The 15,513-nt window shown below is 38.3% G+C and overlaps 1 protein-coding gene across 1 annotated transcript in view; it reads right to left on the bottom strand.

Moving 5' to 3' along the window:
• The window catches only part of PHEX (phosphate regulating endopeptidase homolog X-linked), a 222,302-nt gene that overhangs the window by 70,266 nt on the left and 136,523 nt on the right, over positions 1–15,513 (bottom strand). Inside the window, exons 13-14 of the mRNA XM_032286120.1 lie at positions 13,338–13,415; positions 2,565–2,668 (exon numbers count right to left, since the gene is read on the bottom strand). Coding sequence (XP_032142011.1) covers positions 2,565–2,668; positions 13,338–13,415 — 182 coding nt within the window. The remainder of the gene's footprint in view (positions 1–2,564; positions 2,669–13,337; positions 13,416–15,513) is intronic.

The following is a 15,513-nucleotide window of genomic DNA, read 5'->3' as shown; positions in this document are numbered from 1 at the left end:
TATAACTGAAATAGTAATAGAAGGGCTAAATAAGCACTCCACACATCCTTGGCTGACTGGGAAATTAGGCACATGTGCAGGGAAGACCAGTGAGGGCCTAGTGGAAGGTGAAATTGAAGGTGGACTGAAAACTGGCTGTAACTTGGAAGGTGCTCCCAACCCACACACAGAACAACTGGCAGAGGGTGGAAGCCCTATAGTCTCAAGGTGTTTGGGCGCAAGCTCTGACCTGATCACTGACAGAGCACTAAGCTATGTAGACACAGGGACAACCATCAAGAAGTGAGGCTACAAACTAAAAATAATAGTTAAAAAACTGAATGGAGACACAGACAGCTGGATGCAACAGGGAAGGTCTATTCTGCAGTATAAGTTAGGACAGTTACTTTTGTTTTTTTTTTTTTTTTTTTTTTTAAAAAAAAGCCACAGAGAAATAAATCAGAATCCAGAGTTGCTATAACATATGATCTAAAGTGTCATTCACAACAACAAAAAAAAAGTTATGCAAAAGAAAAACTGTAAAAAGAGAGAGAGAGAGAAAATCAATAAAAACTAACTCTAGTTAGTTTGAGCCCAGATATTGGATTTAGGAAAGACTTGAAAGTGGCTATTATAGATGACTTCAAAGAATTAAAATAAACTATATTCAAAGAATTAACAGAAAATACAATGACAACGGCTCAATAAAGAATCACAACAGAGAAATACAAACTATAAGAAACAAATGGAAATTCTGGAGTTATCAGCCATAAAAAGGAATGAAATAATGGCATTTGCAGCAACCTGGATGGAATTGGAGACCATTATTCTAAGTGAAGTAACTCAGGAATGGAAAACCAAACATCCTATGCTCTCACTCATAAGAGGGAGCTAAGCTATGAGGACACAAAGGCATAAGAATGATGTACATTATGGAATACCATGCAGCCATAAAAAACGAGTTTGTGTCCTTTACAGGGACATGATGAATCTGGAAACCATCATTCTCAGCAAACTGACACAAGAACAGAAAATCAAACACCGCATGTTCTCACTCATAGGCAGGTGTTGAACAATGAGAACACATGGACACAGGGAGGGGAGCATCACACACTGGGGTCTGTTGGGGGGGACTAGGGGAGGGACAGTGGGAGCTATGGAGTTGGGGAGGGATAACATGGGGAGAAATGCCAGATATAGGTGACGGGGTGATGGAGGCAGCAAACCACCTTGCCACGTATGTACCTATGCAGCAATCCTGCATGATCTGCACATGTACCCCAGAACCTAAAGTGCAATTAAAAAAAAATGCATCTCTAAAAAATAAGTACCCACATTTTCCAGTAATATTTATTAAGAAGTTCATCTCTTTCCTAGTAATATGAGATGTCATCATTATTAGATATTAAAAGTGCCGCATATGCGGAAAAAAAAAAAAAAGAATGATACAACAGCCTTTGGAGACTCGGGGGAAAGAGGGGGAAGGGGTTGTGGAACAAAAGACTGCAGTGTACATGTGCAGTGCTCAGGTGATGGGTGCACTGAAATCTCAGAAATCTCCACTAAAGAACTTACTTATATAACCAACCACCACCTGTTCCCCCAAAAGCTATGGAAATAAAAAGTAAGTTAAAAAATAACACAATTAAAACAAAAAAGGAATTCTGGAGTTGAAGACAGATCAATAGAAATTATCCAATCTGGAGAACAGGAGGGGGAAAAAGCACTAGAAAAGTGGGCCTTAGCAGAACAGAATCCAGTCCCAGGAATCAAAAGCAACAGCAGACAGAACAAAATGTTACCCAAACCTAAGCTGAAGATTTTCTCAGTTGTAAGCCTTTTATTTTCCTGTAAAATGGGGATAATAGTACCTATACCTCACAGAATTCATATGAGGATAAAATGAATTAAAAATTGTAAAGCACTTTCTGGTACAATGTAAACAAATAATAATTGTTAGCTGCTACCATCATCATTGTCACCATCACTGACATTTTGCTAAGGGAAGAAATCATAGCTGGTGGGCCCTGGGCCTAAAAGTTCCTAAGGAAACTCTCCTACCTGTAGGAAAAACTCCTATAGGCAGCTGAGAGGAAGGCAAATAAATCGTAACTGCTATTGGATAAAAACAATATAGCTCTCAGTTCTTTGATAGGTATTACCTCAACAAATATTTTATAGTTGCTTCTGTACATTTACTTTGATGTTTCTAATCATAGTTGTTTAAAAATTATTTATTCCTTTTTACGATAGTCAAAAGTTTCTACATGAATGTAAAATTCCAAAGAAATTTTCCCCTGTATATATATTCATAACTAGATCTAGAAATAACTCTAATGTTTCCATGCTAATAAGCCTTCTCTTGATATGTGTTGATGCTAGAAACTGGGGACTTGTAATTAGACTGAAGATCTGAATCACATAATATAAAAAGTAAGAGTTGGCAAAACATGACACAGATTTTGCTAAAACAAGATAACTTGCAAGCCAGCTACTCTGACTTGAGGGGACTTACAAAGTTTAATCTAAAGAGACTCTACTTCTCACCAATGTATTTATCTATTTAACATTTTTTTAATACTCACTCTGTTTTTGGAACGGCTTTTCTTAGCCAGAAGAAATCAGACTGTGCTAAATACTTCCGAGTTTGAAGGACATTGCCAAAGTAGTCGGATTCTGAAAACTTGATCTGAATAAAACAAACCACAACATCATTGTTCTAAGTAAAGATAAAAGATGGCTCTAAAAAACATCCTTCAGCATAGGAAGGAGCAACTAGCAGAGAAGCTGCAGTATTCACAGCCTCTCTCAGCTGTTATCAGTTAACCCGGAACTCACAAAGCCATGAAATTTACTCTCAGTGATTTTCCTTTAACTCAAGGAGTTCAAAAATCAATATGGTCATTTCTGGATCACAGTGAAAACACAAGAGAAGCTACAGTCATTTACAATACGTTCCATTTCCTTTCTAATTGAAAAATCGACTTTAACCTTTACAAAACATACTGTCTTTGGTTTGAAATTTCTTGGCTCACGAGCCCTTGATCTTTTCTAAAATGCATACTTTATTTGTCACATAAGATTTTTTTAGTAACATGCAGTTTAGTTGACTGAAACCTCATTTAGCTTATAGATGATGATTTAGTCAAATAATTCGTAGTTGTTCATAAAGAAAAAAATGAATGTGATTCAGAGACCTATTTTCTATCATAAACACAATAAAGTCACCAGAATAATTTAATTATTAACAGAATGTATCTGTTAACACTCAAAACATCTCTGGTCACTAAATATTAATGAAATTACAGAGGCAAATCATAGATTATAGCTTGCATGGGAACACAGGAAATTGGTAGCAGCTCACAACAGTGTTGTCTATTCAGATAGGGAAACAGACATTATTGATTTTTTAGTTCCTTTTCTTGTTTTGGAAGGAGAACAGCAGTTTCCATGATAGGCACTCCATCAACAAAACTAGCAATATTTAACCTAGCTATGTATTGTAAATAAGATCTGTGGACCTGTCAATGCAGTAGTTTGTAGTGACCTCCAATGCTTTGGTTTTTAAATGTATTACTATGGAAAATAAGAAAAATACACATTTGAATAAGGAAATAACCAAGAGTAACCAAATTCTTATTAACTGTAATTTTTATAACTTTAATAATTTTTTAAAAGCACATATTAAAATATGCATGTACATGAAACCCACAGGCATTACATTATAAATATGAATGAATATATGCAATTTGATGGTTATAGGCTTGACAGTCACCTATTTGTTGGCCAGTGTCTGGCTCACATTTAGCTCCTTCCTAACACAGAGTGGCTACTCACGTCTGTGGACAAGCTTTTGTTAATGAGTCATCTTAACAATCTTTCCAGGAGACCAGGCCAAAATATAAAGGAAGGAATAAAATAACCGAAGGGACATGGAGAAAGGCAGAAATAAAAGTATTGATCCCTGGCATCCTCTGTGTTCTGCTTGGCCAACAAATTATAAAGCTATGACTTTAAATTGTCCCTTCCTCAAACTGCTTGGGCGGGGGGAAGAGGGACTGATGAACAAATCGTGGTATATTCACATAATGGAAGGCAATACAACAGTTTAAATGATTGTTCTGTATGCATGAACCTGAAATAATCTTAAAAATTATGCAGAGTGAATAAGTTATAGCTATGAGAAAATATAAAGTTTTTGAACATGCAAAGCCATACTGTATGCTGTTTAAGGATGCCTACCTATGCAGCAAAAGCATAAAGAAAGGCACAGAAGTAACAGTAGTAAGACTGAACTCAAGGTAGTGTTTATATCCAGGGATGGAGACAGACACAAAGGAAGGAGATTAGATCAAGGAAGAGGACAAAATTTCAAATCCATCTGTTTTATTCATTTAAAATGCATGTGTGCGTGTACAAAGCTAATACGGCTAATGTTTAACACATGTTAAAAATAGATGTGTTCAAATTATTATTTTACATCATGTTCCAACAGTTGAAATGCTTCGTAATGAAAAGAAATCTTTTAATTTTTTTTTTGAGACAGAGTCTTGCTCTGTCACCCAGGTTAGAGTGCAGTGGTGCAATCTCAGCTCACTGCAACCTCTACCTCTCAGGTTCGGGCGATTCTCGTGCCTCAGCCTCCCGAGTAGCTAGGATTACAGACATGTACAACCAAGCCCAGCTAATTTTTATATTTTTAGTAGAGATAGGGTCCTGCCATGTTGGCCAGGCTGGCCTCAAATTCCTGGACTCAAGTGATCCACCCACCTTGGCTTCCAAAAGTGCTGGGATTACAGATGTGGGCCACCGTGCTGACTAAAATCTTATAATTGATTGTATTTTAAGATAAAGGTTTTCAGCCAGGGACAGTGGCTCATGCCTGTAATCCCAGCATTTTGGGAGGCCGAGGTGGGTGGATCACCTGAGGTCGAGAGTTCAAGACCAGCCTGACCAACATGGAGAAACCCCGTCTCTGCAAAAAATACAGAATTAGCCAGGCATGGTGGTACATGCCTATAATGCCAGCTACTCGGGAGGCTGATGCAGGAGAATTGCTTGAACCCAGGAGGCAGAGGTTGCAGTGAGCCAAGATCGTGCCACTACACTCCAGCTTGGGTAACAAGAGCAAAACGCTGTCTCAAAAAAAAAAAAAAAAAAAAAGATAAAAATTTTCTTTTAGCCTCAGAAGAAACAGAGTAAGAACCTTGTTATAGAAAGCAACCTTAACTAGCAATCCTAAGGCCTTCCCAGGTCGTATGGTTAAAAGATGTGTCCAATGTTCAATCCTTTGTATTTTTCAGCTTTTGTTCCCAAGATAGCTCTGCCAAAACCTTCAGAATATGATTGTAACTGAGAAAATTCAGGCATGTTCTTGGGTTCAGAACACATTCTGGAAAATTCTCTCAGAGGAATTTCCTTCAAAAATATTAACTTTTTAAAAATAATATCAGTGGAGTCAGTTTTTACTTTTAGAAAACTTGCTAATTGTGATACTTTCATTACTGTTCCATCTGAAAAAAAAAAATCCCTTGACATTCAGGTTAGTCTACAGAAAAACACTAAACAGAAAATCATCTCAAAACTTTCTAAGGTCCAGGTACAGTGACTCACACCTGTAATCCCAACACTTTGGGAGGCCAAGGGTGGCAGATCACTTGAGGTCAGCAGTTCGAGACCAGCCTGGCCAACATGGTGAAACGCTGTCTCTACTTAAAATACAAAAAATTAGCCAGTCATGGTGGCAGGTGCCTGTAATCCTAGCTACTTGGGAGGCAGAGGCAGGAGAATCGCTTGGACCCGGGAGGAAGAAATTGCAGTGAACCGAGATCGCGCCACTGTACTCCAGCCCCTGGGTGATAGAGCGAGATTCTGTCTCAAAAAAAAAGAAAAACAAAACACTTTTTAAAGAAGAAAAGGATCCCAAGTCTAAAAATACTTTAAACAAGGACCTATCAGAACCCTGAACATAATTGTGGGGAGCAAAACTCAGAGGTAACTATTATAATTTGCCATAGCTGATCTACTTTTAGAAAGATAATTTTAAAATCGTTTTCATTATTGAGTTGAGAATATTTCTTCTTTCTTAGCCTGGTTTAATTGATCTATTCCATTTATTTAATGGAAATCACAAGCAACAGAGGACAGGTCTTACTTTTTTCCTTGAGACAGGTTAAGTGTTTGGGGGTAGGCAGGGGCCAGTCACTGTTATTCACATATGATAGATGGGAAACAGGGCTAAAGAGATTATGAAATCTGGCAAAGCTACACTGTCATTTGGCTCTGACTTCAGTGTTATTTTCACTGGTCTTAAATAAGTGAACCAACGATTCAAGGACAAAGTAAGACTGTGGATGGGAGTAGATGCAGTGATTAAATAAATCATGATACAACTTACTTGAAATACTATACAGCTGTTAAAATAATGGTAACAGGCTATAAAAGACAGTAACAACAATATGTTAACTGTAAAGATTGGCATACGAAATTATATATGAACATCAATTACAGCTGTATAGAAATAGAGAAAAACAAATTAAACTGTAACAGAAGTATGTATTATGTAGTAATATTATGAGTGCATTTTCTCTGTTTCCCACATTTTCTGCCAAAACCTTCAGAATATGATTGCAACTGATAGAAAATTCAGGTATGTTCTTGGGCTCAGAACACTTTCTGGGAAATTTTCTCACAGGAATTTCCTTCAAAAATATTAACCTTCAAAAAATAGTATCAATGATATCAGTTTTACTTTTAGAAGATTTGCTAATTATAATAATATTTTGATAATTTTAAATATTTCAAAAGGCCCTTGAATAAGAAAAAGAATTGAAGTCCAGCAACTATTGGGAAAGTTCTGTTTGTTATAGAAGTTGAAACAAGAAGGAATTCACATGAATATTTTCAAGCCTCTTGTAATCTCCAAAATGAAAAAATTAAATTCAGCAAGGGACAATACTTGGCTCAAAAGCCTCTTGTCCTTTCAATTACTGGAAAAAGTCTAGGTCAAGTTGATGATGACTTTCAATCAATTCCATCTCCTGACTTTCAATTGTGTGACCTTTGGGGAATTAATTGGGACTCTTGTGTCATTTCCTAGCTACAGCTGTCCCAATCATAAAATTCAGGAGGACCTACATTTCTCTTCTTGAATATCCTATTCCAGATCCACAGACTAAATGGAAGAATAAAGTTATTACCACCACCACCTCTCCAAAGATGGGGAACCTATAATAAGGGCAGAACAGGGAAATGTGTTCAGCTTCTCTGTAGGACAAGTACATGTTTATAAGACACTACATAGGAATGCAAATGATCCGTAGTATAGGCCTCAGGCTACATGTAAAAATAAGCAGATGAAAAATACTGAAGCACTAATTGTGATACTTTCCCTACTGTGCCAGTAGGAAGTGTAAATTCTAGGACACCCTTCATTTAATTTAAATCCATTTAAAGATACTCAGAGATATATCCAAATATCTATTAGAAAGATTTTATGCTAGGCACCCAAAGGATTTTCTGAATAGTTAATGGAATCCATATTTTATATCTACATCTTCCCTTCTTCAAACAGCAAAGCAATATGCAAGATGGGTGTGTTTAGATGGCTTTGCCCAAAAGTAATGTGTGTATATACGTGTAGGCATACTTATTACGTTGGAGTAAAAGTAACTGCGGTTTTTGGCATTAAAAGTAATGGCAAAAACCACAATTCCTTTTGCACCAACCTAATATACAGGGGTGATGTTCAAAATGTTTAATAATCCATGTATACAGTGTACGATGGAAGATGCAATTCCCACAGACAGCTATGTGAAGGTGGGTGTGAGGGAGTTAAAGCCAGCACTCTAGCACTGGAACCAGATGTCCCATCTCCACACTGGGCCTGGTCTTGGTCTGCTCTGGCGAGTGGAGCTGTCTGGATGAAGGCCAGCGTGAGAGAATTACAGACGCCTGGCTGGAAGTTTGGGGCACACCAGGGTGCCCCACTTCCAATGCTCACTCTTAGCTCTCCAGTGCCAGGGGTCCCCTGAGAGAGTTGAGTGCAATGTTTTGTGTTTTTTAACAAATAGAAAGAGGCCAGGCATGGTGGCTCATGCTTATAATCCCAGCACTTTGGGAGGCTGAGGCGGGTGGATCATGAGGCCAGCAGTTCAAGACCAGCCTGGCCAATATGGTGAAACCCCATCTCTACTAAAAATACAAAAAAAATTAGCTGGGCATGGTGGCATGAGCCTGTAGTCCCAGCTGCTCGGGAGGCTGAGGCAGGAGAATTGCGTGAACCCGGGGGAAAGAGGTTGCATTGAGCCAAGATTGCGCTACTCCAGCCTGGGTGACAGAGCAAGGCTCCGTCTCAAAAAAAAAAAAAAATAGTAAAGAATTATTTTAGTATTTTAACAACCTTCTTCTGCAGCATTCCAGCATTCCATCTGAATATCACCTTACTCTTGCATAGTGGCACTCTCGGCCATGTACACACACACACACACACACACACACACACACACACCCACAGACACGCACACAGACATACACACACACACGAGTGATTCACTGGCCAAAGCAAACCAGACCCATCCCAGAGAATCTTACGTAGGTTCGCATATCTACATATCCCTGTATGCACATTTATATGTATGTATGTGTGTATCACTCACCAGAAACTTTGGCCTCTGAAAAATTTCTCATTTCCAATTCTCCTAAGTAAACAGAGGCCAGCCATGATTCTGACTTTAGTCCTTACTGCAATTCTCCATGGGCTTTCACAAGAATAAGTAATGTCCTGAATTGTGCTGGTTATTCTCCTATAGTCTCTCAGCTGCATGCTGACACTTTCACTTTGGTCCATAATGCTGGAGACTGGAAATCTGAAAACTGTTTCCCAAACTCCTTTGCCAATTAGCTTCCTGCAAATAGGAGGCACTAGAGGAAATCAGCCGGTTGCAGGAAGGGAAGGGTGCTGTGTTGCCGCTCTCATTCTCTCCCCCCGTCCACTCCCTCCCTTTTCTTTTTCTGGCAATGTCTCTGGAAGAATCTTCAGTCTCTCCTCCGAAGCTCAGCTCTGGAGTGGCAGCTCTCCTCTACTGTCCTAAGTGGCAGTACCATCACCTCCTCCTTTCTGTGACCCTAGGCACAGGAGCAGCAGCTGCTTTCTAAAGTTAATAATCTGTGGTTTATCTCATTTTCCCTCTTCTTGCCTTCCAACATATTTCCTGTATTAAATTCCCTGTTTAAACTATCTAGTGTGCTTTTGCTTTCCTGGCTAATATTGCAGTATTTCCAAAATTGGTATAAACTCACTGCTTGAATCTATTTCTACTGAGTCAATGAAATGGAATACTTTAGTAGGCTGATTTGAAAATGGTCTGATGCCTAAGCAGTAGGCTTTCCCGCATGTTGATGGGGGTTCAAATAATGGGCATTTTATTTTTTCTTGCTGTTTTCCAAAACTACAGGATTGTTGTTCAGAAATGCTTTGCTGAGTACCTCAGCTTATCTTGTCATCCTTAAAGAAAAAAAATTCCGATTCTTTGCAAATTTACCTCTTAATTCTATCTCATTTGCTTGTATTTCCACGAGCCCAACTTCAATTTTCAACATTTCTCCTTGACCTTCGTCTGATCCATCACCTAATCTCGCTCTTCTTTCCTTCTGCATTTGTGCCTGATGAATCATGTCTCCACCTGTCTCAAGTGCAGCATGCTGTTTTTCATTTGTAACAGCCTCTCATGCTTAGAGCTCGTATTACCAGAAATTTCTCATAGGTTCTATAGCAGTCCTTATCTGCATGTTTCTTTTTTTAATTGCATTTTAGGTTTTGGGGTACATGTGAAGAACATGCAAGATTGTTGCATAGGAACACACATGACAGCGTGATTTGCTGCCTTCCTCCCCTTCACCTATATCTGGCGTTTCTCCCCATGTTATCTCTCCCCAACTCCCCACCCCCGGCTGTCCCTCCCCTATTTCCCCCCAACATCTACATGTTTCTTAACACTGAAAACACAGTCCCATTGTGTACCAGGGATACTTTAGTCCTTTTGCTATTGCCTTCAGTGACAATATTACAATCATATCATCCTTTACCTATTTTTAGGGTGGGTTTTATTCATTTTCTCTATTAGTGATATGATTTGGCTCTGTGGGAGGCACAGGAGTAGCACACCTGTTACTCCTGTGCCTAGGGTCACAGAAGGGAGGAGGTGATAGTACCATCACTTAGGAGAGTAGGGAAGACTGTCACTCAGAAAAAGAAAAGGGCATGGGTAGAGGGAGAGAGAAAGTGAGAGAGCAGAAACACAGTACCCAAATCTCATCTCGAATTATAATCCCTCCGTTTCGAGGGAGGGATCTGTAATCCCCATATGTCAAGGGAAGAAGGTGATTGAATCATGGGGGCAGTTTCCCCCATGCTGTTCTCATGATAGTGAGTTCTCATGAGATCTGATGGTTTTAAAAGTAGCAGTTTTTTCCTGAACTCTCACTCTTCCCTCCTGCCACCTTCTGAAGAAGGTGCCTGTTTCCCCTTTGCTTTCCGCCATGATTGTAAGTTTCCTGAGGCCTCCCTAGCCGTGTGGAACTATGAGTCAATTAAACCTCTTTCCTCTATAAATTATCCAGTCTCGGGTATTTCTTTATAGCAGCATGAAAATGGACTGATACAATCAGTTTCTGAATACAAATGTCTTTTTATTTCATGTAACCTGGAATTTATCCACTGCCAGTTTTTAAACTTTTATAACTCTTGGGTGTAATTGTGTCTGCTTTGGCAATGAGTCAGATGAAAGCCATTTCTTCACAGAAGTGATTAAAAATCTTGACGTGTAATGGCTTCAGTTGGGGCCCCAGAGAAACAAAGAAGCATACCCGATATGACATCCTGTTTGTCATCTGGTTTCTTTTCACAAAACGTATTGCATTCAATGGGTCCTGCATTCAATGTGGGGCTCTGAACTTAGACAGCAACAGACTGCCAACAAAACTTGATCAATTAAATACTGTGAGTAAACCTTAAGTGCTACCTTACTCGATTAAAGCTTGAGACTGCTCCGTCTGTATAGCCTTTTAAATCAATTTGAGGGACCTAGACACTGCATGAGTTAATTCATGAGGACTTTTCTAAACCAAAATAGTCCACTATCATAAGTGTGAGTTGAAGATGTCACAGCTAACACTTATATTTGTGCTGACTGTATGTTAGGGATGGTTCTAAACAGTTTAAATGTGTTAATTTATTTGATCCTCCCAGAAATCCTATATGGGAGGCATTAGTATCACCTTCATTCTTCAGATAAAGAAAGGCACAGAGAGGATACATAACGTACCCTAGGTAACACTGTAGTACATGGTAGACTGGAGTTTTTACTCCAGGCACTTTGACTTCAGGGTCCTTAGTTATAACCTCTACACCAAACTGTCTCTCAAACCTTGTCATCCACATCCTGACTCAGCATATGTACCAATCATATGGAGTTATCCATGTTCTCCTGCTAAGGTACTTTGTGCACTGGTGATGCTCTTCTTAGTAGCAATACCAGTTTAACCTGTGGTTTACCTCATTTTCCCTTTTCTTGCCTTCCAACCTATTTCCTGTATTAAATTTCCTGTTTAAAATACCTAGTGTGCTTTTTACTTTCCTGGCTGATATAGTGATATTTCCAAAATTGGTAGAAATTCACGCTTGAGTCTATTTCCATTAAGGATCAATGAAATGGAGTATTTTATAAGGCAGATTTGAAAATGGACCACAAATGACCATATTGATCTGCAGAGCTACCCATTATAGGGAGTAGGCTGTAATCTGTGCCAGAGTATTATGTCAGGTGTTTTTACATGTATGTAAGCTCATCTAATCTTCCCAACAATACTAAGACTTGGTTATTATTTCTAGTAGGCAGATAAGTAAAGGGAGGCTAACTGAAGTTAAGTAACCTACACAGGATGAAACAACTAGTAAGTGAAAGAAGCAGAATTCAAACCCAGGCCCATGACACTAGAACCTGTACCCTTAACTGTTTGATAGCATGGCCTTCCCTCTGCTCTTCTTCCTACAGCTCTCGTCACATTGCCCCCACCAAGTCTCCACCCTGACTCCTCTGTTCCTCCAGCACAGCTGCCTAAAAAGGACCCTTAAGAACCCCTTTTCTGATTACAAGCAGAGCTTCCTGATCCCAGATTTCAGTCCTGACTCTGAAACTCTGTGTGGAACTGAGGAGATAACTTAAATTATTTGAGTCTCTCTATCCTTTTCTGCAAAGTGGGAATGAACATCATCTATTTCACAGAATCACTGAAGGAATTAAAAGATAATGAACATGAATATGTCAAGTGCTTCAATATTTTCAGTTATGATAATAAAATGGGGTTTTCAGCATCATCAAAACAGTGCATAATAAGACAGACTGTCTGGGTTTTAGGATGCTATGAGGCATAATTATTTGCTTCCAGATCAACTGGATCAATATTTTGGAAGGCTGTATCTTAGAGCCCAATGGAGGAAGACTCTAATTAATGCTTTCTCTCACTTTTGAATGTTCCTGTAAAATTCTGATGGTCATCTACAAAGCTGGGATTGCTTTCAGATATGCCACTTGTTGAACCACAATTTCAGGAAAGAGCTATACCTCAGAACTATAGGTACTTAAAGAATTACAAAAGACTATGTTTTCAAGAAAATCTAGTGAATGGTAAAAACGTTTTTTTAATGAGGAAGAAAAATCATTTATCAGAATTATTTGTAGGAGAGGAAATAACAGTGGTTGTGATTAGAAAGGCCTGTAATTAATAGACCTCCTGGAAAATACATGTCCCAAAATATTGGAATAAAAAAGAATTATGGCTATTTTTCATCAGTAACTTACTGCAAATACACAGTCCAATTCACAATAAATTGTACAGTCATATGTATATGCACTTAATTTGCCAAAACACTCATAAAGTTTAATGAAGTTAACTCTCAGCAAGCAGATTTATTATTATTCATTTAGTATGAATGAAGTAAATAAAAAGTGTTTAACAACAAACATGATGCATTTGCCATTAGAACATGCCCACTAATTGTAAAATACTCAAATTGCTTAATTCTTTCTTTTATGATCAAATTAGGCCAAACCCAAGTCCACTTTGTTTTATGGTACCCACTTAGCTACACATCATTTCTGCCACTTCCTTTATTTTGAATCTGCCCTAAATCTTGTGATCTCTCTGGCATATTCAGGCTCCTATCTAGCCAAAGAATTAATCAAATGTTGGTGTTTTCTGGCATCACCAGTTTTAATTGCTTGGACTTGGGTTAGTTGAAAGGCACAAGGCCAGTAAAACTTGCCAGAAAAAAAAAGTACGGTAAATTTAGCACTTACTGTTTTGAGGTCTTCATTAACATGGGTGTCATTCATTATAAACTCTGGATAGCCAACTTTTGCCAAAACAGCTCTCGCCTATAAAAAGGAAAAAGAAAAATAATGTCAGAGTTTCAGCACTTAAATCATTAATAATCACAAGATGTAGGAATGTGCCCTTCATCTGAAAACTCCATTTACCTGAATATATACTATGTGCAAGCCACAGTGAAGGGCAAAAATATATAGATATATATTGAGAGACCTCAGTATACTAAAAATGTAGTGAATGTAGCAAATAACTGTCTAGCACAATGTAAACAAAATAAAAATTTTAATAGAACTAGACAATATTGTTATCAACCTCCAAAGCAGAGATTATTTCTTCACGGAGAAAGCGCTTAATGGAGAAGGTGACTGAATCATGTCTTAGAGAATGGTTAGGATTTCAAAATGTAGAGCTAGAAGAAGATTTCAGGGGAAGAAATGGGACAAAGACAGGGGCAAATATATATGCAAACCATATATCTGATAAAGGGTTAATATCCAAAATATATTTAAAACTGAACTCAATAACAAGAAAGCAAATAACCTGGTTAAAAAATGGGGAAAGGAGACTGGACACACTTGTTCATGCCTGTAATCCCAGAGCTTTGGGAGGCTGAAGCAGGAGGACTGCTTGAAGCCAGGAATTCAAGACCAGCCTGGGCAACACGGCGGGACTCTGTCTCTACAAAAATAAAAATTAAAAAAAAGTAAGCTAGGCATGGTGGCACATGCCTGTAGTTCCAATTACTTGGGAGGCTAAGGCAGGAGGATCACTCTACCTGGGAGGTAGAGGCTGCAGTGAACTATGATCACGCCACTGCACTGCAGCCTGGGTGACAGAACAAGACCCTGTCTCAAAAAAAAAAATTAAAAAGGGAAAATAATGAGAAAATACATTTCTTAAAAGAAGACATACAAATGGTCAACGGGTATTTTTTTTAATGATCCACATCATTACTCATCAGGGAAATAAAAATTAAAAACACAATGAGATATTACCTATCACCAGTTGGAATGGCTATTATCGCCAAGACAAGACATAAGAAGTGTTGGCAAGGATGTGGAGAAAAGGGAACTCTTGTGCACTGCTGATAGCAAAATAATTTGGTACAGTCAATATGAAAAACACTATGGAGTTTCCTCTAAAAAGTAAAAATATAACTACCATATGAAGCAGTAATCCTACTTCTGGGTATATATCCAAAGGAAATGAAATCAGTATGCTAAAGAGATATCAGTGCCTCCATATTCATAGAAGCACTATTCAAAATAGCCAAGATATGGAATTAACCCAAATGTCTAACAACAGAGGAATGGATTAAAAATGTAGTATCTATACACAATGGAACACTATTCAGCTTTTAAAAAGAAGAAACTCCTGTCATTTGTGACAACGTGGATGAACCTGAAGGACTTCATGCTAAGTGAAATAAGCCAGGCACAGAAAGGCAAATACTACATGATCTCATTCATGTGGAATTTTAAACAGTCAAACTCATAGAAGGAGAGAGTAGGATGGTGGTTACCAGGGGTGGAGGAATGGGGCTGCGGAGTTGGTCAAAAGATAACAAAATTTCAGTTACATAAGGGGAATAAGTTTAGGAGATGTACTGTACAACATAGTGACTACACTTAATAACAATGTACTGCACACTTGAAAATGGCTAAAGGAGTAGATTTTAAATGTTCTTAGCACAAACATGATAAACATATGAGGTGATGGATATGTTAATAGGCCCATTCTCTTATATATACATGTATCAAAACATGTTGTACATCATATATATAATTTTGTCAGTTTAAATATATTAAAAGAAAACTACAAGGAGACAGGAGACACACATGATATGGCATATTGGAGAGAGGGCGAGTAATTTAATGTAGCTGGACTATAAGTACATGAGGATAGAGAGGAGAAAATAATGCCGGAAAACTGGTCTGGGGTCAGATCACAGGGGTTCCTGAATGCCATGCGACAAACGTATATTTTATTTTACAGCTAAGAGAGAGGTAAATATGTTTAGCATGGGAATAAAAGGAGATGAGTCATGCCTCAGGAAGATTACCTTTGCAACATTGTGAAAGATGGCCAGGATGCCAGAAAGATGAGAGGCAGTGGTCTAAAATAATTCAAGATCCAGCATAATGT

The sequence above is a fragment of the Sapajus apella genome, unplaced genomic scaffold, assembly GCF_009761245.1.
Source record: "Sapajus apella isolate SASKATOON/1434 unplaced genomic scaffold, GSC_monkey_1.0 scaffold17, whole genome shotgun sequence".
Classification (NCBI taxonomy): Eukaryota; Metazoa; Chordata; class Mammalia; order Primates; family Cebidae; genus Sapajus; species Sapajus apella.
This window is presented reverse-complemented; position numbering and strand designations above follow the sequence as displayed.